The 25,472-nt window shown below is 40.7% G+C and overlaps 3 protein-coding genes across 5 annotated transcripts; 2 read left to right on the top strand and 1 right to left on the bottom strand.

The window, feature by feature from the left end:
- Positions 1-32: 32 nt before the first annotated feature.
- lhx6a (LIM homeobox 6a) lies at positions 33-11,925 on the top strand. 3 transcript variants are annotated; one of them, XM_028417262.1, is made up of 9 exons: positions 33-567; positions 1,407-1,478; positions 1,752-1,934; positions 3,507-3,628; positions 9,424-9,644; positions 9,947-10,047; positions 10,161-10,256; positions 10,401-10,575; positions 10,664-11,925. In XM_028417262.1, exons 1-9 carry the CDS (start codon positions 490-492, stop codon positions 10,741-10,743), a joined length of 1,128 nt encoding a protein of 375 aa, XP_028273063.1. In that variant the 5' UTR covers positions 33-489; the 3' UTR covers positions 10,744-11,925. The 3 variants fall into 3 exon arrangements, with proteins under 3 accessions (XP_028273063.1, XP_028273064.1, XP_028273065.1); XM_028417263.1 differs by lacking the exon at positions 1,407-1,478; XM_028417264.1 differs by lacking the exon at positions 10,664-11,925 and having other exon boundaries at positions 10,421-10,564.
- Positions 11,926-12,971: 1,046 nt separating this feature from the next.
- On the bottom strand, positions 12,972-20,128 carry morn5 (MORN repeat containing 5). The gene is made up of 6 exons (XM_028418507.1): positions 20,115-20,128; positions 19,834-19,907; positions 19,570-19,717; positions 18,481-18,592; positions 18,255-18,386; positions 12,972-13,087 (listed from the first exon to the last, which is right to left on the bottom strand). Exons 2-6 carry the CDS (start codon positions 19,878-19,880, stop codon positions 12,972-12,974), a joined length of 555 nt encoding a protein of 184 aa, XP_028274308.1. The 5' UTR covers positions 19,881-19,907; positions 20,115-20,128.
- A 43-nt stretch (positions 20,129-20,171) lies between these two features.
- On the top strand, positions 20,172-24,596 carry ndufa8 (NADH:ubiquinone oxidoreductase subunit A8). Its single transcript, XM_028417299.1, has 4 exons — positions 20,172-20,381; positions 21,425-21,588; positions 23,393-23,558; positions 24,131-24,596. The coding sequence occupies exons 1-4, from the start codon at positions 20,331-20,333 to the stop codon at positions 24,266-24,268; spliced, it is 519 nt and encodes a 172-aa protein (XP_028273100.1). The 5' UTR covers positions 20,172-20,330; the 3' UTR covers positions 24,269-24,596.
- Positions 24,597-25,472: the final 876 nt, after the last annotated feature.

A 25,472-nucleotide genomic window follows, 5' to 3' on the forward strand; every position in this document is an offset into this window, starting at 1 on the left:
CTTTCACTACAGCTCTGCAGACACACACTGGTTCTCTCTCTGCTTGTTTCGCTCGGGTCTCCCTTTGCATCCCTGCAGTGTCTCCTGAACCTCTGAAGCACCGGAGTAAAAAAAAAAAAAGAAAAAAAAAGCTGCCAACTCCTCAGTTTGATTAACTTCCTGTAGGCAGACTCCTGCTCAAAAGTGAAGAGAGGGGAAACGAGGGAAAGGAAGAAATCTTTCTGTTCTAAATAAGGCTCTTCAAGGAGCAGCGAGCAACTCCTCGTCTCTGCATGGCTCCATAACTGTTGTACTGTTGTGCCAGACCGTCGCGCACAGCAGTGTTTTTTTTTTTTTTTTTTAAAAGACTTTTTGTTAAAAACTTAACTGTGCGCCTGCTACACTCGATCCATGCACGCTACGGATTGGTACAAGTTCTGACGCCCATCGCCGACTTTTCCCCTGATTCCAGGCACCGACTTTGGAGACGCTGTGAGACTCCAGGAGTTCATGTACTGGAAAAATGAAGTTTTGTCCCCTCTTTCAGAGGGAAATAAGATTCTGTCCGAAGGAATTCCCACAAAACAGGTACCAACACGCTGGAGACGACTGCGCTTCAAGTTTGTGCGTAAAAGGTTCTGATTGGACTTGTGCACTGTGTGTCTGGGCCTCTGCTGTTTGCTTTAAACAGATTTAATGTTCCTGTCCTGACCAGTCGTGTGCGCTTTAACGCTGCAGTAACATCATTCTTGTGAAATAATTCTGATTTCCTAATTTATTTTCTTAAAAAAAATGCCCAAATACGCAGATTATAAGCAGCAGCGTGTGTGTGAGTTGTGTATCGTCTCTCTGTGATGTCACAAGAATCACGGCTTGTGTACTGAGATCAGCTGCACGCGCTAGCCGCTGTGAAGAGGCACGCGCCTTTCTGTTATGAATAGCGTGATTTGCGGTCCGCGAGCCTCTTGAGCGCTGCCAATTCGCCTGAAGAGAATTAGATTTTAATTACAGCCATTAAAAATCAAATTTGCAATTCTTTGGGTGACCCGTTGCCTTTTTCTGATTGACAGTTGAAATTGACACTCCGGGTCCCCTCTTATCCGCAGCGTTTCAAGCTATTTGTAATTACAGGTAGTTTTTCTCCCCCCTCCACTCTCGTGTCCTGGATTGCGAAGAAAATACTATTATTCTGAGAGGCATGGGTTAAGGGCAGGGAAAAATCAATCCAAATTGAAATAGCTTCATTAAAATGTGCCTTTTGTTGCGGGGGCCCTTTTAACTGTTTTAAACGGGGTTTATTGTCAGGACTACTCTATATAGGAGTAGCCTTCAAGAGCTGTCTGCAAATGTCTACCGGGGATTTCTCAGCAGAAGATGAGACGGGGAAAGTGATGAAGACCTGCCGCTTACTGAACGTTGTCTTGTAGGTGATCTCTACCGAGCATCAGAGTACACCGGGAGGCTCACGCTGCAGTGTGGACTCTAAACACACGCCAATGGTGAGAGCTTTATTGCCTGTTTATGATTTATAGAAATATACAGCTCAGTCAGTGCGCCGTGTGCGCGCAGTGCGTTTGGCCCGTGCGCACCCGAGGCATGTGGACATATAGCTATAGGATCAAAGAACATTTTAAACATGTGAATCATGCGCGCACATCAATAGACCGCATCATGAGATGAGAGGGAAAAAAAATGGCGACATCTGCAAACTGGCAGTGTGGTGATGTGGATTGGTCTCTGTGTTACTGAGCTGTGCTGATGCCCTCTTGCAGTCTCACTCGGACGGAGAATCCCAGCGGTCCAACATGGAGCGGGAGGACACTCGCTCGTCTCCCAGCACCCCGTCCACCCCTTCCGTGTGCTCGCCGACCTCCACCACCAGCTCGGTGCCGTCCACAGGGAAGAACCTGTGCGCCAGCTGCGGTCTGGAGATCCTGGACAGATACTTGCTCAAGGTGAGCGGATCCAAGCCTGGTTAGAAACATTTTTTTTTATTGGGGCGTTTGTTTATTTAGATTTTTTTCCATGCATACATACATAAACAGCAAGATAAAGAGAGTGAAGGGAGGTTAGCCATGTTTTCTGTGGTTGGATTACACAGGCCTGCGTGTTTGCATCGATGAAATGAAGTTAATACTGCTTATTAAATCATATTTGGCACAAATAGAACTCAAGCTTGATGAAAAATAATGTATGTGTCAATATTATGAAAACAAACTGAGAGATACTTAAAATCAAATTATTCTGCAGCTCCATCAGAAACCCTCAGACCAAATAGAAGAGCTGTGTGTAAATGTAACTGATTTTATCTCCTCTGGTAAATTCTCCGTGTGTTTTGAGAGACCGCAGACACAACAGGGATGTTTGGGTTCTTATATGTTTTACAGCCTTCATGTCTTGTCGCGTGCGCTCGCGTGCTTCCAACCAAAACAGTCCTGACTCGCGCGCAAAAGTGTGCGTTAGTCAGGAAGTGCGAAGATCATTAGTCCATGATCTGACGGTACTCTGTTCTCCGGCTGGGAGACACTGCTAAGAACAGCGATGACAGACACTTTATCCAGAACATTTTATTTCAGCTACACATTTTAAGATTAAATTAATTAGAATCATTTATTTTATTTCTATCTTAGAATGTCACATAGAATTATATAGGCGAGCTTCTTTATAATAATCTTTAAAAACAATCTTAAAAAATATCACTTTTTAAAAATTAAAACACGCTTTAGAAAAATATTTTGTAAATTATATTTTTATGTTTATATTACAGTAAAATCCTTGTGTGCAGTATTTTATGTCTTATTTATTTTTTATTCCAATTCAAACAGAAGTCCCAATTTCCCTAATTTTTTTAGTTTTAAAAATGTGCAGATTCATTAGAAATCTGTTATAATATAAAGTGCCTGTACGTGAATAATTTAATTGCCTACATTTATATTTAAATAGACATATTTTAGAGCAGAATTAATAAACAAAAATACAAATAACACGATCTTTGGCACCCAATTTGCAAGGCTTTGATTTTGCCATGTGCAAACATCAAAATGAATTTTTATCCCTTCACCACATCTAGTAGGAAACTGATTACGTTTTCAGCGCCTTAATATGACTCTTTAATAAAATAATTTATTTATTTAACAGGAATCCTGCGCACGGTGTCAGAAAAGGTAATCGGATGTTTTGCATTAGATGTCTCCATGAGGTCAGAGCAGAAATAGTATGATTATATTCCTAAGGTACAAAATGTGAATTTTAATTTAATTAAAATGATTTTTAAGCCTTGAAAAACATATCGAAAACACGAAAACATCAATACTAAAGCAGAGCGTCAGAAGGCCGTAACAAATGAGTGTACTGTATGTACTTTACAATTTTACTTTAGCATCACAGTAAAATATTTTTATACAGAAATGTATTCAACGTAAATGAAATAAGAAAATAAAACTTCCTCTCTCGTATAAATAAAGCCAAATTCAGCACATGCAGTGTTTTATCATCGCGCTGTTTGACACGGTGACGTCTCTTCGCAGGTGAACAACCTGATCTGGCACGTGCGCTGTCTGGAGTGTTCAGTGTGCAGGACGTCACTACGTCAGCACAGCAGCTGCTACATCAAAAACAAAGAGATCTTCTGTAAAATGGATTATTTCAGGTAGGGTAAGTTTATGTCCGTGTTTTTCAAAACACAACGTGTGCGTCCTCTCTCTCCCCCTCTCTTTTTCCTCTCTATCCCTCTGTCTCACTCACTCACTCACTCACTCGCACACACACACGCGCCCACGCACAGCGTGGAGTTTTGAAATGGATGTGGGTTGCCTCATGTATTCTTGAAAGGCCTTTTCAAAAACTGAAAGTGTGTAACAAAATAAAAGTCTTTATCTTCAGCGAAGAGCTGAAAGATCCGCACTTTTGTTTTGGCTATCTGAAACACAACATTTCCAGCGAGAGAAAGAAAGAAGTCTGCACCAGTGTAAGCTCTGAAATTTACCTTAAAACATTCAAACTGCGAGGTTATTTGAGGCTATGTGGTACTTTGATGTAAGTGATTTTCTTTTTGATTACATTCTCATTTTCTGAGCGTAATCATATCCGATTTTTCGGCCTCATTTATTTCCAGACTTTGGAGCTTCGGGCGTTTTGTACAGTATTTTGTCTTTTCAAATATTGACGCATTACGCACCATGACGCGCACTGTAGCCTGTTTTATCATTGAGGAGGTCACGTGAAATAAACGGAAGTCACCGGAAATGATAGTTTAAAGTGTGCTGCAATCAGTGCAGTCGATCTCATTTCAAAAAGTCTATCATTTGAAATACATTTGTGCTGCGTGACACAAGAAAAAGTTAACTCATTCATTTTGCCAACATAATTTCTTATTTCATTTTCATGCTTATATTCATGCAGATATGTCCAAATACTTTGACGGTGCGTGTGTGTGTGCGTGTGTGTGTGTGGTACCTGAGGTTAAATGGGGTTCACACCAGCAGCAGCATAGTAAAAATCTACTCAGTAGCCTGGAATGGGTGTATGAATTGTATGGATACACGTGCCCATATGTGTGTGTGTGGACCTGTGAGTGGGATATGGTGTTTGTCTGATCTAAACCTGACACCAAGCCACTGCTCTGAGGTTTATAATCACCAGCAATTAGTCGTCCTCCACTCCCCCACCCCCAGACCCTCAGGCCTCCAGACCAGCAATTAGACCGCCCCGAGTGCCTGGTCAGCATGTTTCTGATCTGAAAGTAACTCCTATCCAAACTATACTGAAGCAGACACCTGCACACTTAAACACACACCTATAATGTGAAATATGAAAACGTGTAACATTTACATGCACATTAACAAGAATATACTGAGCTCGCACACACACTCACACTCACACACACACACACACACTCACACTCACACTCAGATACTGGGATCTCTGTGTTTATTTATACATGTCGAGCAGCTGCCAATCATTTTCCTCAATTTTTTCACAAAATGAGCCGGTTGTGTTTGCTCGGCCACACCATAATAATATTCTACCTGACCCGGCTCCCTCAAAATTCACCTCTCTCGCCCTCAGTGCTGCAGCTCTGGACTGTCAGACACAGAGACGCTGAGTGGAATCAAAATATGTCAGTGAATTAGATCTCCAAAAATGGTCATAGAACAGATGCGGCTCAATATATACTTTATATTGTTTGTTGTCAGGTTGTTTAATCATTTGCTCAGATTTTTCCATGTATAATGTGATCATCAGCAACACATGGTACTATTTCCAGTTGTTTTCTTTAGTAATTAATGCATTTGATTTGATTTTGGAAGGTTTAGAAACTCTCCATTTTTATCTTGTGAAGAAAGAGTGACAATGCCTTTTGTGTGATCAATAACCAAAACCAACAAAGAAAGCTGGAAAAAACATTCCAAATGTTCATATTTGGAAGCAGGGCACATGATTTATTTTTTTGGCATTTTTGACAAAACAATAACAGCAAACCATTCATAAGTTTTGCTGCTAAATCACTCTCTGGTGAAAATAAAGAGCTGGCTGTGTGTTGTATTGAGGGTAAACATGGGCCTCTGTGAGGTTCAGCCATGAGTAAAGCTGCATGTAAATCACATAGACAAATCCAGTGGATATAAGAAATATTTGGAAACTAATCTTAGCAAGGTTTCCCTAAAAATTCATATCATTTTATTTTATCTGTGTGGTTGTTGCTCTTTGTCTTTAAACAGAGTTGCTTTTCTTATATTTTTTGAGCTTTTCAAAATAAAAAAATAAATGTAGTTTCATCTGTCAAAACTGTAAAAGCAGAAGTTGCTAATTTAAAATCATAGCAGAGTTTCACACAAAGTGTGACAGGTCAGTTGATGCTAAATTAGATTTGATAGTTCAGATACTAAACAAGGAAAGCTCTCTGCACAAAAATGCACACATGCATAATAATATTTGTGTGCTTAAACGTCCTTATAAGTCACTGAGAATGTGTATTTATTTAAAAAAAGAAAAAAGTTGCAGTAACAGGGAGGCTTTGCTGCAGGCCTGGTGCCTGTATGTTCTGTAAATATAAACTGTAATCTGGGTTTAGGCCAGATTCAAACAAGGCTAAACACCGCTGCAAGTCCAGATCCTCTGGGCTGGTTTCAAACCTCTGGAGATATTTCTTCATCTGTGTCAGCCTCTCATCTGGCTTTGGACTGACAGCTGCTTTAATGGGGCGTAATAGCAGGAAATCAGAGTGGGTTTCCCTCCGTTATGTGTGTACGTGTGGGTGGGTGGGTGGTGGGGTGTGTGTCAGCAATGGGAGGAGAAGGGGGCGCAGGACAGAGCCCCCGCTGTGCCTCTTAAACCCATGTCAGGCCTCAGGGGCTCTCTCTCTCTCTCTCACACACACACACTCACACACACATACGCAAACCATTTCTTTATCAGCCTCCTCCTCTTACCCCCTTTGCCTCCCTCGGCTCGATCCGTAGAAACCTCATCCATGTCTGCGAGCTGCAGGCCACACAGGAAGTAGCATTGCTGCACTAATCAGGGGCACCTTGGGATACTGACACTGTAACCAGAGTCCACATATGTAGGGCACTTTGTGGGTGACATGTGTGTGCACGTGTTGATGTGTGTGTGTGTTGTAATTTTTTAATAATTATTATTCATCAACCACCCGCCTATAGTTAGCTGATTAGGTCTCCATAGCAACAGAGACACGTAGCTTGAAGAGAGTTTGATTTTTAAGAAGCAAATTAATTAAAATAAAGACAGCAGTTACATCAGTGAATAAAGCCTGGTAAGATTTTAATAAAAAGTAGCTTTCTGTAGAGTATATGAATCACTTCCTCCTTTCCCATATTAGATTCCCACTCTGTAGGCCTAACAAGAACCTTGCGCCTTAAAACCGCACATCTCTCTGAGGACAAATCTAATAGAGATTAGCGTATTCTCACAGAGAATCAGAAATAATCCAAAAAACGTGTACCTCCTCAAGCCCCTCTTTCAGCAGCAGGTGAATTACTATAAAAATCAGACGAAAGACTGGGGAGCAAATAGAAGTGGTCTGGAGGAAGAGGGAATTTTGTGGTGTTGGATTCCTCCTGTGAGTGATATAGGGGCTGTGAGGATTGACGTCGTTCCAAAATAAACGTCAGTTTTTTTGGTACAAAGAGAAAACATGCACAAAAAGTACTGGGCAGACAGAGGGAGAAGGGGATGAAGATAGAGGAGGAAAAGGAGGAGGAGGTTAAAACATGGGATTATTTGCAGCTTCTCTGGGTTCTGTCTCGGAGCATGAAACTGACAAGCTGTCATGCTAGATTAGCCACAACGTTCCACAATGTTTCCCTCCTCTTTACTGTAGAAACAGGGCGGAATTCTCCATAACAATCTGAAGTGATGTGCGCAGCGAGGACACCGTGGAGTCCATTTGTCTCTGGAATAGGTTGAACGGCTTATTTGGTTGAGCTGAATGTATCTGTGACAGCTTATGCTCTGAGTCAGTGCCAGTCTATTACATTTCAAGGTGAGCAGTTGATATGAATACGTTGCTTTCACTTGTGTTATTCAATATACTTTACTCAACCATGGCAACAACGGCAGTGGCTGCATTTTTAGACAATTGAAACATGTGGTTATGCACCCTCCTGAATTCATTTAGATGCAAAAACCGTGTTATATTGTAGCACACAGGTGTGTGGTGGCCCATTGACTTCAACAGAAATCCCATTTAGGTGCCTGAATTAGACCATGACCATGACAATCTCCTGAACCTAACCAAGACCTGTTGGTGGCTAAAAAATGGAACATAGATCAACCTATTTTACTTAATGATGATATGTTGGCTCAGACAGATGCAAAGCTGAAGCTTGTAAATTCTCCTATAAATTTACTTTACATACATTAAAAAAGAGACTTCTGGCAAACGCACTCATACACATAAGGAGGGTTATGAGCTTGTGGGATGTCAGGGCTATAGTATGCTTTCATCCTAGATAGAGTGGACTTGAGTGCACTGATGCTCTGCCAAACCCACTCACTTGGCAGTCCTCGTGCTCCTCTGCACCCCCGTCCTCCTGCTCTCTCTCTCTCTCTCTCTCTCTGCCATTGACGCTCTTTACTTTGCCATTTCTCTCAGCACTACAACTCTCTGCTTCACTCACTTACCGCCTCTCTCATCGTCCTTTCCTCCCGCCTTCTCCTCCTCCTGAGCAGCACTGACCTCTTTCTGAATATGGCTCATGTTTGTGACACTGTGTTCAATCTTCGCTAAGGCAGAATAAGGATGAAACATAAGCTAAAAATATGAATGTCTATAATACCTGTTTATGGCTCTTTTACCTCCTGGTTTACCTCCGTGGAAGCTCTTTCTTTCTTATAAATCTTGCCTCCACCAGATTTGGCAGCTGCTGACCCCAACAATGGCTCTTAACCTAACCATAACCACTCAAGCCTAAACCATTTTATACCCATTAAACCCCGTAATGTGCTCTTCAAATGTGGAGATTAATCTTTTTTTATTCTTGTGTTAAACAGGGAATTTGTATGCATTTCAGCTGTATTGAAGCGGAGGTTTATTTGGATAGTGCCAGCTGTTCTCAGCTTAGGGATACTACTGTCTTATTTTAAACAAATCCAACAAAAACAATGAATTGATCCTGCTAACAAGTATCATCTGTGCCATAAAGTTCCACATTGGTTGAGAGAGGATTTGTCAGAAGCAGTAAGCCATTAGATTTTACATTAGAAGAAGGTTCTAAATGGACCTCGAGCACCACTTTTGAGCACCACATTTTTATTGTCTGCTTATTTTAGGATTTCCACAGAAAATACACACTTATGTCTGTATATTAGTGTAATTAAATTGCAGTCTCCTTATGCTCCTTCACTATTGTATTTGTCTCATTTTACCTTCTTACCATTTTCCTCTCATCTTCTCTCTCTCTCTGTACCTCTCGCTCCACCCACTCACCCACCCATCCAGAACAGTAAGTCAGGTGGTTTAAGTTTATTCGCCTCCAACCTCACTGTTGCTATCAGTTACAGCCGTGTGATGTATGATGATGTCATCCAAGTCTTTCTTCATCTTCCGCAGTGTGTAATACCACCCTGGCTCATGTGTGTGTGTAGGTTTGTTGTATGTGCATATGTCACGGACGTCATACATCAGCCAGGAAATTGCAGGTGTTGGTTTGTTTGCATTTAAGGCTCAGCTTGCAGCCGTGCTCAGGAGTTGTTTTTTTCAAAGCCATATCCTCCTCTGAGGTTTCTTCTCTAAAGCTTTTGAGTTGTATCAGAGCTACAAGTTTAAAAACACTTTCAACTACAAAAAGCCTTATAAAGAAAGATATGTAAATCTAGTAAATGTGTTTTAGTTTTGTTCCTTCTATACCTGAATCCTCATTGACTTTCTCCTGCTTCTTTGTCCTCTGCCTCTGTTGTCCTCTCCTCTTCTCTGCTTCACAGTAGGTTTGGTACTAAGTGTGCCCGCTGTGGGCGGCAGATATATGCCAGCGACTGGGTGCGCCGTGCGAGGGGAAATGCGTACCACTTGGCATGCTTTGCGTGCTACTCATGTAAGAGGCAGCTGTCCACGGGAGAGGAGTTTGGTTTGGTGGAGGAGAAGGTCTTGTGTAGGATCCACTACGACACCATGGTGGAGAACCTCAAGAGAGCGGCCGAGAGCGGTGAGTAGCAAAATTAACCCAGATGTTCATTGTGTTTTAACCAGAAATAACCATTAGTATTAGTGTTATATGAAATTATCATGCTTGCATTAACCAATACCAATATTTGGATTATTGATATCAGTTACATTTTACTGGTTTGACACCCACAGGGTTAGTAAATCAGCAGGATTAGACCGTGTCCCTTTATGGTACAGTGTCCAAGTCCTGTGGTTTAAATATGTCTCCAGACATCTGCACTCACTTTGATTTATTATATAACTCATCTGACTTGCAACTGACATCTCATGTTTTTCTTTTAGGCAATGGCATCACATTAGAGGGAGCAGTCCCAACAGAGCAAGACAGTCAACCCAAACCAGCCAAGAGGGCACGGACGTCTTTCACTGCAGAACAGCTACAGGTGGGATCTTATTTTGGAGCCACTGTGCTGTATTTGATTGACACTTGTTTACTACTTCAAGGCTAAATACTGCATATCATTCATTTATGCTAATATAATGTCTCAAAATGCAGATCATGCAGGCTCAGTTTGCTCAGGACAACAACCCAGATGCCCAGACGCTACAGAAACTAGCCGACATGACGGGTCTGAGCAGGAGAGTTATCCAGGTCAGTACAGGCAGCATTCTACCCTTTACTCTCAGATCATTGCACAGATGAATGTGTTATATTTTCATTTTATGATTTTTGAAAACACTTTAACAGTTTCAGACATATAGCTACATGATGTCTGGTCACATTGCATCTTCATAGGTGTGGTTTCAAAACTGCAGAGCAAGACATAAAAAGCACACGCCCCAACACAGCGGGGCTCCACAAGGTCATCCTCAGTCCAGGATACCCTCGTCCTTGCCCGATGAGCTGCATTACTCCCCCTTTGGCAGTCCTGAGCGAGCACGCATGGTGGCCCTTCACGGGTACATCGACAGTGAGTAAAAGACCCCACCTAAAAGCATCATGTTAATGACCATCATGTGCTCTTTTAAAATGATTTGTCTCTGTTTCTTGTTCATCAGGTCACCCCTTCTCCGTCCTGACCTCTCAGAGTCTCCCTCACCAGGCCATGTCACTGCCTCAGCTCCCCCTCAGCCGCTAGCTCTCCAACATGACCCCTAGGATCTCTCAGCTCCAGGATCCCCCCCCCCCCCCCCCGCCCCTTCCAGCACCACCACCAATCAGTGATGATGTCCGCTCACCTGACCCAAAGGTCGTGCAGAAGTCAACTTCCTTCCCACTCCGAAACAGAAAGAGGAAAAAACTGAAAAACATCAGTCTTTATGTTGTTTTCTCTCTGAGGACAGGAATATCCCACCTGCAGCAGTCTCCTGAAAATGACCGTGAAGCATTTTTTTTTATTAGCAGGAAATGTATTTCACCTAATGGACCCATGTACAGCATCCACCCTCCTTGTAACGTAACAGGATGAAACTGATAAAGGAAGCAGGACTAAAGCTCCCTAAATGTGGAAGATACATTTAAAATGGAACTGTTTTTTTTTGTGGCCAAAGGGCCGGGCACTCACCACAGAGGTAAGACTCCTCCCTCTTTTCTCTCTAAGCAACTATGAAGGAAACAAAAAAAATACTTTGATTGTTAAAATATGTGTTTTTGAAATGACATGTTGACTTCATGACATTTCAGAAAACGTTTCAGGTGCATTTTTGGCAGATTTTACCTGGAAATTGAAGTAAGATGTGCCTTATCACTAAACAAATTTTTTTTGCATTATATTATGTAGGATAATTTCTCACAAAATATGACCACCAAGCACAACTTGGTGTATATTATTAAATTATTAGAAGAGGGAACTTTTAGGCCTGTTAACTGAGGGATCTCTCTGTCTGAGATGATCATCCTAGTCAAACTACACATTCCTACTAAATCATGCTACATTTCCAAACAGTATTGTCAGTAATTTATAATTTATAAGGTTGCTTATTGCTCAGCCTCCACACAAAGAGGGAGCATTGGTACAATATGGACAATATAAAGTTGACTGTACATAGTATGTGTGTGTTTCTCTGTGTGTGTGATTGTGTGTGTGTGTTGGCAGGGGTAGAGAGTGTGCATCTGTATTTTAGTGCCATGGCCCATTGTGTGAAGAACAGGATCAAACAAGACCTCAATGTCCTTGTATATTTATTGAGATGATAAAACCCTGTAAAGCACTTTTTTCCCCTCTCCTCTGGAAAAAAATGGTTTTGTTTTGTTAAAAAAATCATGAAATGAAAAAAAGTTTATTTGATAGACTGTGCATCATAAATGTTTTGTGTAATAAAATGGCAATAAAATAGAATGTGACATTTTTTTGCGGTTTCAGATTTTTTCCGAGGAGAAATTAGCAAAAAAAATGTTTTCCCCGAAATCACAGATGGCACAAAGAATAGATAAATACATACAATGCATAAGCTTATTTAGTTTGTTTTTTAAATTAAGCATCATAGCCTGTATAATTATTATGATTTATTTGTGTGTTTGACGTGAAGGAGGAAGGATGCATCATGGGAAAGATTAAGGACGGGTGCCTTTAAAAGACTTCATGAATTATTCATTTTAATTAGTGATGTTATTTCCAAAGGTTTTTAATGTTAAGTGATTACAAGGCTCAGCTCAACATTTGAGAGTCTCTTTGAACCACTTATAGAGGAGACATGAGAAATAGATACATAACTGAATATTTTATATGTATCCATGTTGTTACGCTAACCTCATAGCTCTATCTTTAACATGGAATATATTATTCAACTTCATTTTGAAGACCTGTTGCAGAACATTGTTATAATTATGGCATATTTATGTTGAATATTATTCTTCCACATTATAAGTAAAATGCATGTAAGCCTGACAACAGGATAAAACCAGCAGCACAGCAGAGTTTGAGACATTTATCTAGAACAAACAGCTGAAGGAATGTGTTGTGTTTTTGCATTGCATTCATTATTTTATTGCAACCAAGATTTGTTACAGGGAATGAAAAATATTGAACAATAATATTACAACAAAAATACTAGATTTTGTGGAAAGTAGAATTAGACTTATGACCTGGTTAGAATAGAGTGCCCTGCAGCTAAAAAGTACCTCTAGGTGGAAGATATGAAATAAGATGCCATGTTTTAACAGTTACCACAACTTCAACCATTTATTAATTATAACTTCTCTCTGCTCTACACCACACACACACACACACACACACACACAGAGAGAGATGAATTCAGTCAAGGAAACATGAAATAACATGTATTGAGTTTGTCTCAAACATTTTAAACACTGTGCAATTTTAATATTCTGGCCACAAATAAAGGTAAACTTTAACACAGTGTATTATCATGTGACATTGTTCCCTGCAGATCTGCTTGCAACTGTTTTTTCAGGATCAGTGATAAAAACCTCATCCCAAGCTTTCCGACAGGTCCTCACAATCCACTCATGCTCAGAGTCATCTGTTGGAAAGATTGAACAATGACAATAATTGTTAACCTGTTGGTCTGAAATAAGAGTAAAAATATCTCTCTACAGTGCTTTAACCTATCAGGAGATTGCAACAACAGACTACAACGTGCAGAATGAAGTGTAAAAGGTGCACAGCGAGAAGCTGCCTTCACTTTGTTGAAGTCAGTTTAAACGTTTAAATTAAATGTCTAATAGGCTGCATAATTAAACCACAGGTCCTTGTGTGTGTGAGGCTGTCACACCAAAGGGCCCTTTAAGTCTGGGCTAAATCTGTCAAAGCAAGATAAGCCAGACAATTAGTAGAAAATAACTTCTCAGAGCCACTTCAGACATCGATAAATAATAACCCCCACCAAAAAAAATGGACGCCAATTTTTTTTTTCTTAAGCCGACTGCCAGAGGAGCCGATAATAAACCAGTTTGTCGTTGTTAAAAGTGAAATGAGGAGCTAATTGCAGGGGAAGTGAGCGTTCTCTGGAGCGCGCGCAGCTGCACGCACTTGAGCGGCTCGCGGGCCTCACCCCCAGGTTCCACCGCGCGCGGGGCTCCATTGTACAGAGGAGCAGGTCTGCAGCTCGCGGGGACTGATTGTGCGTAATTGCCAGAGATGGGCGTCACCGCTAACAGCCACTTCAAGTTCTACACAACACCCTCTTCCTCCTCCTCCTCCTCCTCCTCCCCCGGCTCCTTTCTACCTGCTCTGATCAGAGGTCAATTCAGCACGTCGGACACGCGGACAGCTGCCATTTTTAACGAGTCTTTGTGGCATGGAAAAGGTAATTATTGATGCATAACCTATCACCGTGTTACAGCGAGGCTGATCTCAATTCACCACAACCTGCCTTAATGATAATTAGATTGGGGCATTTTCATATTCTGCCCTCTTCAGATTGTATAGCAGCGTTTATCTCAGGATTTAACTCGTGCGTAATTGGTGCCTTAAGTTAACTGAGGGCACAGGTGGCTGCTGTGTTACCAGCAGCCTGAAGACAGTAGGACGTGTGTGTGTGTGTGTGTGTGTGTGTGTGTGTGTGTGTGTGTGTGTGTGTGTTCTTCACACCATTTTCATCCTTAATAAAACAGAATACACAAGCTGTGTTTAACAGTTTTTAGGTTCCCTGTGTAAGGATGACCTTTGTGCAACATCCACAGGCCAGAGTGTGTGTGCGTGGAAGCGATAATGGCACCTTGTTAAAGTCTGTTTATCTTAATCCTTAAAATACACTCAGAGGGAAAAGTGTTTCCTTCCAGCTTAATGGCAGTGATTTCACACACACTAACACACACACATGTACACAAAGACATGCTCACAATTAGTCAACACAAAAATCAGTTTTTCTGCTGATTGCTATGGCGTTCTGCCGGATTTGATGGTGAAATAGAAGCAGGTACAGAGACAGGACAGTTATGACTGAAATATACACGTGAATGTTTTTGCTCCAACACATCAGGCAGTGTTTCATTTTAAAAGTTTCAGGGAAAGGCAGTGTGACGATAGGTTCCATTCCCCAGCGGCCAGTTGATCTTATCAGTCTGTGAAACACCTCGATTGGATGGGGACAAAGGGAGGGGCGGCCTGAGGACTGGTCAGTTTTCATTGGCGTTTGCAGTGCAGACTTTCAAATGGAGGCAGGTTATATATAAGTGCTGCAAATAATATGGCAACACATGGGCCTTCTCTGAATACACAACAGGCTGTGTGTGTTTGTTTGTAATAACAGAACACATTTAATCAATCAGTGATGGAAGTTTGATTGCACAGATGTGTTTCCCTAATTCTGTTTTAATTACGGTTTCACACAGTACGGCAGATGTCCTATTTCGTACCTCTAAACTTGAGCAAAAATCTTCACCAGCACAAATTAAAGTAGTAGTTGTTGTTGATTACATCTGGCCATTAGAGGCTGGCTCCAAAAGCCACTTCTATCTCTATTAAAGGCTTAAATGCATGCACAATCAAAGGTGTGACTGCTTTGGGTGACAGATGGGTGTCAGCACTGCTATCTGACATCACCTACTCATATCAGCTCCACTCATGGTACGCCTCCTTCTAGGCCAAGATGGCAACAGTTGAAGTCACTGCACTGAACTTTAACACCACTCAGCTGAAGATCCTGCTGGTAACTCACACTACAAGTATCCTACTGCATCTACCACTCTTATGATGACCTCTGACCCTAATCCTCAAACCTTAATGCAAAATGCTTGTGTAACTGGATCTTTCTCCTCTTAAACCAGATCAGAATCAAGACAGTTTGCTTAGAAATAATGAAGGAGGACAACCTTCCTGTTTTCATAGTTTAAAGTGACACGTGTGATGCACTTTGTTGTGACTACAGCACTGAGCATGCTGTATGTACGCTCATACATCCCATTGTTGTTCCTTTTATATGCAATGAAATCATTTGGCACATGCTTTTGCCTGAACGGACTCACATTTCAGTGAGTGCTTTGGGGTTAAGTTTTGAGGATACATTTGGACCCTGTTGCTAATGGTGGACCCCCCCCCCCTCTTCTACCTGAGAAACAGCCGTTCTTCGTTAGTTTAAACCTCACTGTTTAGAAAGAGTGTGGACAGATTGATCATATTTTGATGTCATAATGTTCCCTTGAAGTGTTACGTCTACTCTCACCACTTTCCTCTATCATCCTACATTTCTACATTGTGCACAAGTGTTCTTGACAAATCCCTACATACGTGCCAGCCCTGATGACAAGAAATCACTTCAACTCCAAAAATAATCTATAACCTCTTGGGGAATATTAGCAACAGATCCTATTGTTTTGCTGCTTGGCACTTTTCCAAGAAGGACTGTTTGTCCAAGTTAGCAACAGTGACTACGCAGGGCAAGACTTTGCAGAAGGTCATTTTTGTGAAGTTTAGCCTGCCATTTCCCAGCAACAACATGCAGCTCCAGAAGGTATTTTGTATTTGTGATAACTCCATATGCATCATTTTGTTTTTGCAGCTTTTGTAAATATAAGTGCTACAGCTACATGGGGAGCTCCTTCCTTTTTCTTGCCTCAGGCACTATCCCCACTGGGAGGGTGGGTCTTCCCTGCGTCCCATCATCCTTGCAGACCTCATCCTGGGCGGAAGCCACAAGGCAATAAATTCGGTCTTCACACCCACTCTGACAAATATGCCTTCACCTCCCAGGGTTGAAAAATAAATCCATACAGGATACAGGAGCATTCTTCTCCAGAGGTGTATACCAAGACACAAAGAGGGAGAGCATACACTCATGTAACATATAGCATGGGCCGCTTTTTCTTCCAACACACATCAATTATACACTTCCTGTTTGACTGCATATTTACATAATTCAAAACAGTATCGTTGGAAAGTCTCAGATTAATTTCCCCCCAAATTGTTTCTTTGTGTTGTCTTTGATCCATCAACACCAAAGCTATGATGACGATGAACTGAGTGAATGATCAGGGGAAGAATTGCAGAAGAATACTCTTGTCTTCTTACCCATGCTGATGACATCTGTCTCTGTACACATATGTAAATGAGGTTTCTGTGGAACTAATCTGTATTATGTTGCAAGGGGGCTCATCTGAATACAAATACCCAAAACTTAGTTTTCTACCTTAGGGAGCTGGTGAGTCATAATTTAAACCTCTGCCAGGAATTATGTCTTGACACATGTTTGCATTTGCACGGTAGAAGACAGTCAATCAAATTCACATTCAAAATAAAACAGATTCAGTAATTATTAGATAAGAATCCAGATGTGGAAGCTGGACTTATTATTTAAACATTAAAAAGACTCTTTTATTTTAGTGCAAACTGCATTTTTCCAATTAATGTTCTGCAAGGTTTTACATGTTGGGATACGATGGAGCACATGTCCAGTAAAGACTGCAGGCTGCACGGCCAGGTTAACATTCAGTTGGCCAAATAACAGGCAGCCTGATTGTGCCCTGTTGTTGCCATGATGCAAGCATCGGTTAATATTGTCTAACCATCTAAACATTGTGTAGTGGTGTAAAATTATGTCTGGAGGACATGATGTACAGAGTCTAGTAAACTCCTATCTGGACACCTGACAGGCTGCATACGCTTCAAATAAAGCTGGGCGCTCATTCAGTGGAAAAATGTGTCTTCAATTTTCCACTTTTTACAAAATAAAATAAAAACCTAATGGTATTATGCCATATAGAAGGGTGCTTATCAGATGACATGCAGCAGCAATCTCCCATCAGATAATACAGGGATAATCCATTTAAGACCATTCCTTTGGTTCACTGTTATCAAAACCTTCCCATATGGCCACACTGGAAGCTTTGAAAGATGATATTTAAGAACCAATAGGCAAAGAAAATGTTTCTGTGTGAACAAATTCAATACAAGAGCTTTGCCGTATTTAAACGTAGCTTCAGTAAAGCATTTTAAGCTTTACTCAGTCAGGGATGCTTCTCCCTCACTCTAAGACTGTTGTTTCCCTGTCTAGTGGCTGTGGCCGCTACCGTCTGTGTGGTTCCTTAGCCTGTCTAATTACTGACTAACCCAGGCTTGCAACAGCATCTTGTGCATAACTTCTTTTTTTATATTATTTACACTATCATTGCTTATGTGGGATGCCAAAGCCATTCCCATGGATCTGGGCAGGTCACTGGTCCATCACAGACTGATATCCGTTCACCCTCACATACACCAATTACTGTACATTTTAGGATTGTGGGAAGAAGCAGAACAGGACTGCAGGAAGTAACATTGTTTCTTGTTATGCTCAGTTACAGAAACAAATGGTACTGCACTATTAAGTTACTAAATAAATACATTTAACACGCAGCAATCCATCACTGAACGTTGCTTCAGTGGACATAAAACTTTGTGTACATAATTTGAAATGGAAATGTGTGTTTGCTCTTGACTTTCATCTTTCTAATTTACCTTGGCACACCAGACCTCAGTGCCTGGATGTTACTCAACGCTAAGATGGAGCCAATTTGGTATTGAGTTAGTAAAAGAAAATGTGCACAAACTAATAGAATGTGGGAAGTGAAAAGGTTTTATGTGGGAAGATGTGGGAAGATTAATGTTAACTGTGGACTAACTAGAACTTATTAGCAGCAAATAATTATCATAAATGAAGAAATATCCAGTCATCTATAATGTAACTGTGATTTAAGTGTTTCCTGTCTCACCTGCATTCCTGAGGAAGCTGCCACTATAGGAAGTGATGACTCTAGTGGTGGGGTCATAGAAACCATCTGCACAGTCGTAACAACCTTCAGGAATGGTTCGTGGAGGGTGAAGATCAGTCATCTGAGAGTCCCCTGTGTGAAACATGTTTATTAAAAGTATTTTAATGTATCCGAGTGGCACAGAGAAGAAACTGTCCTCAGAGTGAGCAAATAAATAAATTCCAACCTGCTGGTCTGAGTCCATTGCACCTCTCACTGTAGAATTGCCTGTCAAAGCCATTGCAGTAGTCCCAGTTTTTTTCCTGGTACTGCAGTCCATCAGCAAAGGTAAAGGACCCCTTATGAGGAAAAACAGCGACAAGAAATAAATCCTTTCACCGTGTAAACAGTTTCCTTTTTTTTGTGCAAGAAGTTTGTGATATTTGTGTTCTAAACCATTCCAGGAAAATGACAGTGAAGTTGTTTATTCAGTTCTCCACAAAGCACTGAAAATATACATCAGGAGCAGAAACAATGCCCCTGTTGCTCAAGATAATGCACAGACCTCACTGTTGACAGTTTTCATTGGGATTATATAGAAAGTAGTTCCAGCAAAAACTTTTGAATGCAAGGTCTGGGGGTTATCCTGCGTAGCCCAGACATGGTTTCTGGAAAGATAAGTTGCTGTTGAGGTTTTTCAAATGTCACTTTTCAGCGCTTCAAGCAGCCCACATAGGAATTTAAATTTCCCTCCATTGTTTTTGGGTTGAGGTCTGAGAGATGCATAACTTAAAACCTCAGCAGATAATATAGTCTGTATAGATATCACATGGGGAAAGCATGTCTTTGGGGTGAATTTCTATTCATGGTGTGTGTGTGATACTCAACAATGGATGAGAATCATTGTCTGAAAAAAGAGGTATAAGTTTCTGAATGAACTGTAAGAACTGGAATTTCTTATTGATTTGTTGAGGTCTGTTTTGAATGGAGGTAGGTTTCCCTGGGCTGGCACAGAATGCAGGTGCAGGGCAGTCTAAGCCAAGTTTGGTCATGGTTCAGAGGGGCTATCATTTCAAATGAACCGCAACTCCAATGATGATAATAATTGGAGTGATCTCTGTTGTGGCAAAACCCATGAAAGATTGCATCAGAACAGAAGAAACTACAGCTTCTACAGGAGAAATGAGTGAAACCTAATTACTATGACAACAACGGTGAGTGATTGCTAAAAGGGACCAGATGGAACACAAACTATAACCAATGTGAAACACACAGAGTCATGCGTGTGGATGCATACATTCTGACATGTATGCAGGGACACACATACACTCCTCACCTGTTTGACTATGCCATTTTCCCAGGTGGCCTCATATTTACTTCCATTGGGAAAGTATAGCACTCCTTTGCCATGAAACATCCCGTCTTTCATCTCTCCCACATACTTAGTATCTGTGGGAAAGGTATACTCTCCTTTTCCGTCCATCCTGAATAAAAGGAAATGCCACATTTGTTAACTCCTTTTTTCTTTCAATAAAGCTAAATGTGGTTGTCTGCTGTTTTATTGTTGATAATATAAAATAAACACACTATATTTATTTACCTGCCATCTTTCGTATTTCCTTTATAACTGCTTCCGATAAATTCCATAATTTATTGACGCCTTTACTCGTGTTTCTAAAGAATTAAAAAAACAACACGGATTCAATACAGACTGAGAAAGACAGCATCTGTGTACAGTTACCATGGCGACGTGGCAAGAGTAAGGAAAACAACACGCTAAAGCTAAAACTGATCCCCAAGAATATCAATAGTCTATTCCCAATAGTTTTACTATTGAATGTTTCATGATTTAACTCCAAATGAACAAAAAAACAAGCTTACATTCTTTGGTTTATTGGTCCTTCAGTGCGCATGCGGCAGCCGGTCGCTCTCTTGCTGCGTCATCAGAACGCGCCTCCCAGCTGACAGCAGCAGGCGCTGTAAACTGACCTTCTTCGCGGCCTTGTCGCTCGTCCTGGAGCCCGACCAGGACCTTGAATGCTTTTTGCCAGGGATATTTGATTTTCTGCATTTGTTTTAGTATTGAGGCACGCAGCCATGCCTACAACGGTGGATATTCCCACCATGCAGGAGCTGAAGGTGGATGAGGTGAGCAGCGTTTTTTGTATTTCTTTCGAAAAAGACATGACATGTTGGCTAACCAGCATGCTAACCGGCGGCTAACTGCTACATGGTTCTTTTCAGTATTTTGTTATTGGCGTTCACTGCCGTTTTAGTCTGAACGTAAGTAAACTATATTGATAACATCAGCAGGTATTTATTTCTGAGCGATTTGAGACTGGTGCATACATTATATGCACGACGGATACTTTGTTTTCATTAAGCACTATTAACGTTAAATTCATCAAAAACACTTTACACTCTTCACAGTTTATACTATATCAACATTTTAATCTTGTGAGGGCAGAAGCTTAACAATGACTGCCCCCGAACAAATTCCGAACAAAATGACAACTTGTCCTTGGAAGTCAGGTGATAGTTGGCAGCATTGTGTCTGTCCCAGACCAGTTTTGGGGCTTTGATTCCCATTAATAAGATACAAGTTTTATTTATTTATTTACTTACTTATATTTTAGAAGTTTCTGAAATATGTTTGTAATGATATTAGATTGCACGATGCCTTGACCTCGCTGGTACGATCTGTACGGTGTTTGTTTACATGTAGTAATGCATTAAAAGTGGATGCTGTTTTCTTGTATATATAGATGACTCACAATACACAATAAAAATTCTGTCCCTGACTGGTGATACTTAAAAAAACAACAACAAATCTTTCTTTCCATGGGATAGATTTAATTAAAAAATGATTGTTTCCTTAAAGTGGAAATATTTATAAAGCAATGGCATATTTAATAGTTAAAGTTAAAGGCAGTTTAAACTCAATGCATGTAAAATGGACTTGATTGATGCTATGCAGCATTGTTACATACTTTTGTCATCAGTGTTCTTTTTTTGTCTGGATTTTATGTATTGTCATTTATCTTTGTTGCATTGCAGTGAGCTAATGAAGTATGTGTTTGCTTCTTGTTTTTTTTCTCTTCCAGTTTGTGGAGCTCACTGAAAGAAATGTTTTAAGTATTGAATCCTTTCTTGTCACAGTCTAATTGTTTTCTCTCTCTTCTTCTGTCCAGATAAATGTGTCTTCTGCAGTATTAAAGGCTGCTGCCCACCATTTCGGCTCCCAATGTGACAAACCCAACAAGGAGTTCATGCTCTGCCGCTGGGAGGAGAAGGACCCCAGGAAGTGTCTAGAGGAAGGGAGGAAAGTCAATGAATGTGCACTCAACTTCTTCAGGTAGCTCACATCATTGGCTTATTATTGTTGGTCCCAAATATTGCTGTTATAAAATGTGATTATCTTAGATGGTCTATATAATAAAAAAAAAAAGATTAAAGTAGAAAATTAAGTAAGAATATATATCTACACACGGATAGACTGATATAATTTGGAAGTCGTTGATGTGCGTTTAGCCCACTGAATGCATATAAATGAATGGTATACTTAAGGAGGTTCTTCCTGAGTCTCTGCAAAAATATGATTTTTCTGTTTTGCCTTGGCTTAAAAGAGTTGGTCTCATATTTGACAGACAATGTGATACTCAAGTGATTAGTCAGAATAATTGCATTTTTATTTCTTGAGCCTGTTACACTGTTGTCATCTGCAAAACTGAACAATGTGTTTGTGGTCAGAGAGTGATTGAAGATGTGGCTGAACCCTGGAGCCAGCACCGAGTGCAGAGTTTTTGAGTCCATGCGAGACCCTGGTCAGGGGTTTGTGGTCAGGAGTTTTTGCATTTCTTTACTCAGTGCTGGACATGTGGGTAGAAAATGTGCTCTGAGCTTACATATGCTGCTGTTGTTCAGTTGTTCTTCCAGAGGTCAAAGGTGTTTAGTTTGCACAATTGGCAAAGTGTCTTATCCTATGAATAAAAAGTCCACAGTCCTTTTTGCAATAGTGGCATGTATATACCAGTACATATGCAGAAAAAATATTGCCAAGTTTTTGAAATCGAACTACCGAGGCAAGAGTAGAAGAGATGTCTGGTGGTAATTAAGTTTCCAGGATGTAGGAAAGCAGGTAGAAGTTACAGTAATACCTTGATGGCTGTGGTTCAGACTAAGGGCAGGTCTTCCTACCACATTTGTCCTCTATGCTACTATTGGCATGACTGATGAGAACGTATATGTCGATTACATGTCTTCTAGCCCTCTGACTATATATTAAGGAACATCTGGGAAAATGTGTCCACTGGGTGTTCTTGATATTACAAAATACATCTTAACAAAAGGAAAAGCGGTGTGTTATTTCAGCTATATTCCATGGGAACAATGGAACATTGCACAAAAGTACAACTCCATGTGTTTTGTAGACAGAACAATTTTTTTTATTCAAACAAAAGTTACCCAGAATGATTTTTGGTTAAAAAGTTCAATTACTTAAACTTTCCTCTAAAGGCTTTTTTGTGTACATGTAATTTTTAGAGTGCTAATCTTACAGCTCTATTTTAGGTCATTTTGTTGAGGTTTTATTTGATCTTGCAAAGAATTTAGTTTATGTTAATTTACTCTAAATTCATTTTTATTTCATAAAAACATAGTATGATGTAGAGTTAAGAACATAAATTAGTTACCTGTGAAGCCTATTATGTCCATAAAACTTTAAGGAAGTGGTCTGGCATTTTTCACTCTTAAGTGCTGCGTCTGTGTTTACTAAAAAATTTCGCCCGAACTTTGGTTGTACCCTGATGCCTCTGCAGTAACTAAGGTGCTTTTGTCAGTGTGTATCAGACGGGCTGTGATTTAAAACAACATGACCTCCAGAGAAGTACCTGTAATTATTATAATAAGGACAGATTAAAAAAACAGAGGTAATTGCATCAGGAGTCTGGTTTAATTCTCTGGTGCTTCTGGCAACTGCCAGCCACCTTTAGGAATTCTCACTAACTTCTTGTTAGAGTAGTCAGATCTGTGGCTTATAATCCAGTTATGTAGCCTGTTATGTAGCAATAATCTACAAGTATCTTATCAGTATTTTAAATGGACAGACTTATCGTGTCCTGGCTTTTGATTCAAATGTCTGTCTGCACTGTGCTCTCTAGGCAAATCAAAGGAAACTGTGCCGAGTCCTTCACGGAGTACTGGACCTGTCTGGATTATACAAACTTGGCAGAGCTGCGTCACTGCCGTCAACAACAGCAAGCCTTTGACAGCTGTGTCCTTGATAAACTGGGGTGGGAGAGACCTGAGCTGGGAGATCTATCTAAGGTGAGACATGTGAGGGACTGGCTGCACATTCACAATATGAGAAGCCTGGTTGATGGGCTCTATTCTTGCTGATTGTGGGCTGTGCAAGAGGCTCTGATTGCATCTGCGTAGTGGTTTCATTCATCTGCAGTTCAGAGCAGGAAAATCATGTGTTTTATGCTAGTTTGGTTTTTCTTTCCATTAAACTGCCGTTTTAAGGGACTTGCATAACTGGCAAGCACTAATTGGGTATCAGCAATCAAAGTAAGACTAAAAATTGATCCTGACAGTCGATTTTGGACATTTATTTATATAGTCTTTGAAAAGACACGTGTAAAAAGCTGGGGGTCTGTGAATAGCTGTAATCAACTTTCTGGCTATACAGCACTTGGCAGACAGAGCTATTTGTGAACATGTGAGCAGGGAAACAAAATAAGAGAAATTTGACATGAGGTTACTATGACAAATCTGCACATTTTCCCCAGTTACTCTCACAACAAATGAAATAAGAATCTTTGAGAAACAAAAGATAAAGTCAGGAAGCTGGTAAGAGAGTTTTGTCTGAGTGCACAGCTTTGATGTTGCTTTTCCAGGTGACCAAAGTGGCGACTTCACGGCCCCTCCCGGAGAACCCTTACCATTCTAGACCACGTCCGGAACCCAACCCAGCCATCGAGGGCAAACTCGAACCTGCCAAATATGGCAGTAGGTTATTCTTCTGGAACTGGTGAGGCGGTTCCTAAAAATCAGTTACCATCCAAGACCATGAGCTCTGTCCAAAAACAGCTAGGCTACCTGTGACTGTTCAATCTTACAGGTGTAAATGCAAGTAGTAAGGATGCTGTTTTTGGTACTTTGCATTCGGTTGGATTTGGACAGGGTTCATGCCTGAACATTCATTTCAACAGCTGTACCTCCAACATTGTCAAACAGAAAGAAGGATGGATTGTGTGTCCATCAATCTAATCTGCTTTCCAACCACTTCTGTAAATGTATTAAGTGAACAAAAGCAACATGCTGTTATTATTGTTGTCAAATAATAAAAGATATAAATTATAATACTGGAGTTTGAAGTATTTCTTCAGGATTAAAAGGTGAAACCTTTCCAAACAATAGAAGCAACACATTTTTAGGGTTTTCTTTGCACATCTGTGTTTTGTCAGACTGATGCAGGGTGAGGTTGGAGGTCGAGGATCAGGGTCACTACCTGCAGCCAAAGAGAGCTGCTTCTGCTTCCTCCTTTTCTCTCGGCTTACTTCCTGCCTCTGACCTGGACGGCGATGCGCTGCAAAGTGTGTGTTATTGCTGCTGGTATGTGTGTGTGTTTGTGAGAGAGAGAAAGAGAGCATATTGATGACCTTGAAGGGAAGGAGATGAAAAGCCAGTTCAAAGACACAGTTGCCAGTGGAACATGGGGGAGTGTGCCAATGCACACACACGTGTGCTCACGTATCACCGGGACATTGTCCAACATTGGAGGTGATCAACAGCATGGTGATGGAGACTCTTTAAGGCAATCTAGCATAAAAATTTAAAAATTTGTTTTTGCGCCTTTATCAGTTTAAAATCTGTACTTGTAGTAGCGGTCGTGCTTTGGACTTCAAGCCAGTTGATTCTTTAACCCCTACCATGTAGTTGATTTCTGTGGGGACCAATAGTGATATGCAGGATTTGACAGCTTTCTCATACTCTGAAGCAGGGACGTGGCCCAAGGGTTTTTGTGTATGAACTGAAAATAATTCTTTACAGAACACAAAAACACAGAGACATGACATACAACAGAGGTTGACAGCTATCGGCTAACAGTCACTGATTTTATTCACAAATACGTTGTGCCTGTTTTTGCTTATTTTAGATGGAGCATTGATATGCTGCCCACCGAACGTGTTTTCTTCACTGCAAGTTCCCAACATTTTTCCCACAAGTTTCTTTTTA

This window comes from Parambassis ranga, chromosome 12 (genome assembly GCF_900634625.1).
Source record: "Parambassis ranga chromosome 12, fParRan2.1, whole genome shotgun sequence".
Lineage (NCBI taxonomy): Eukaryota > Metazoa > Chordata > Actinopteri > Ambassidae > Parambassis > Parambassis ranga.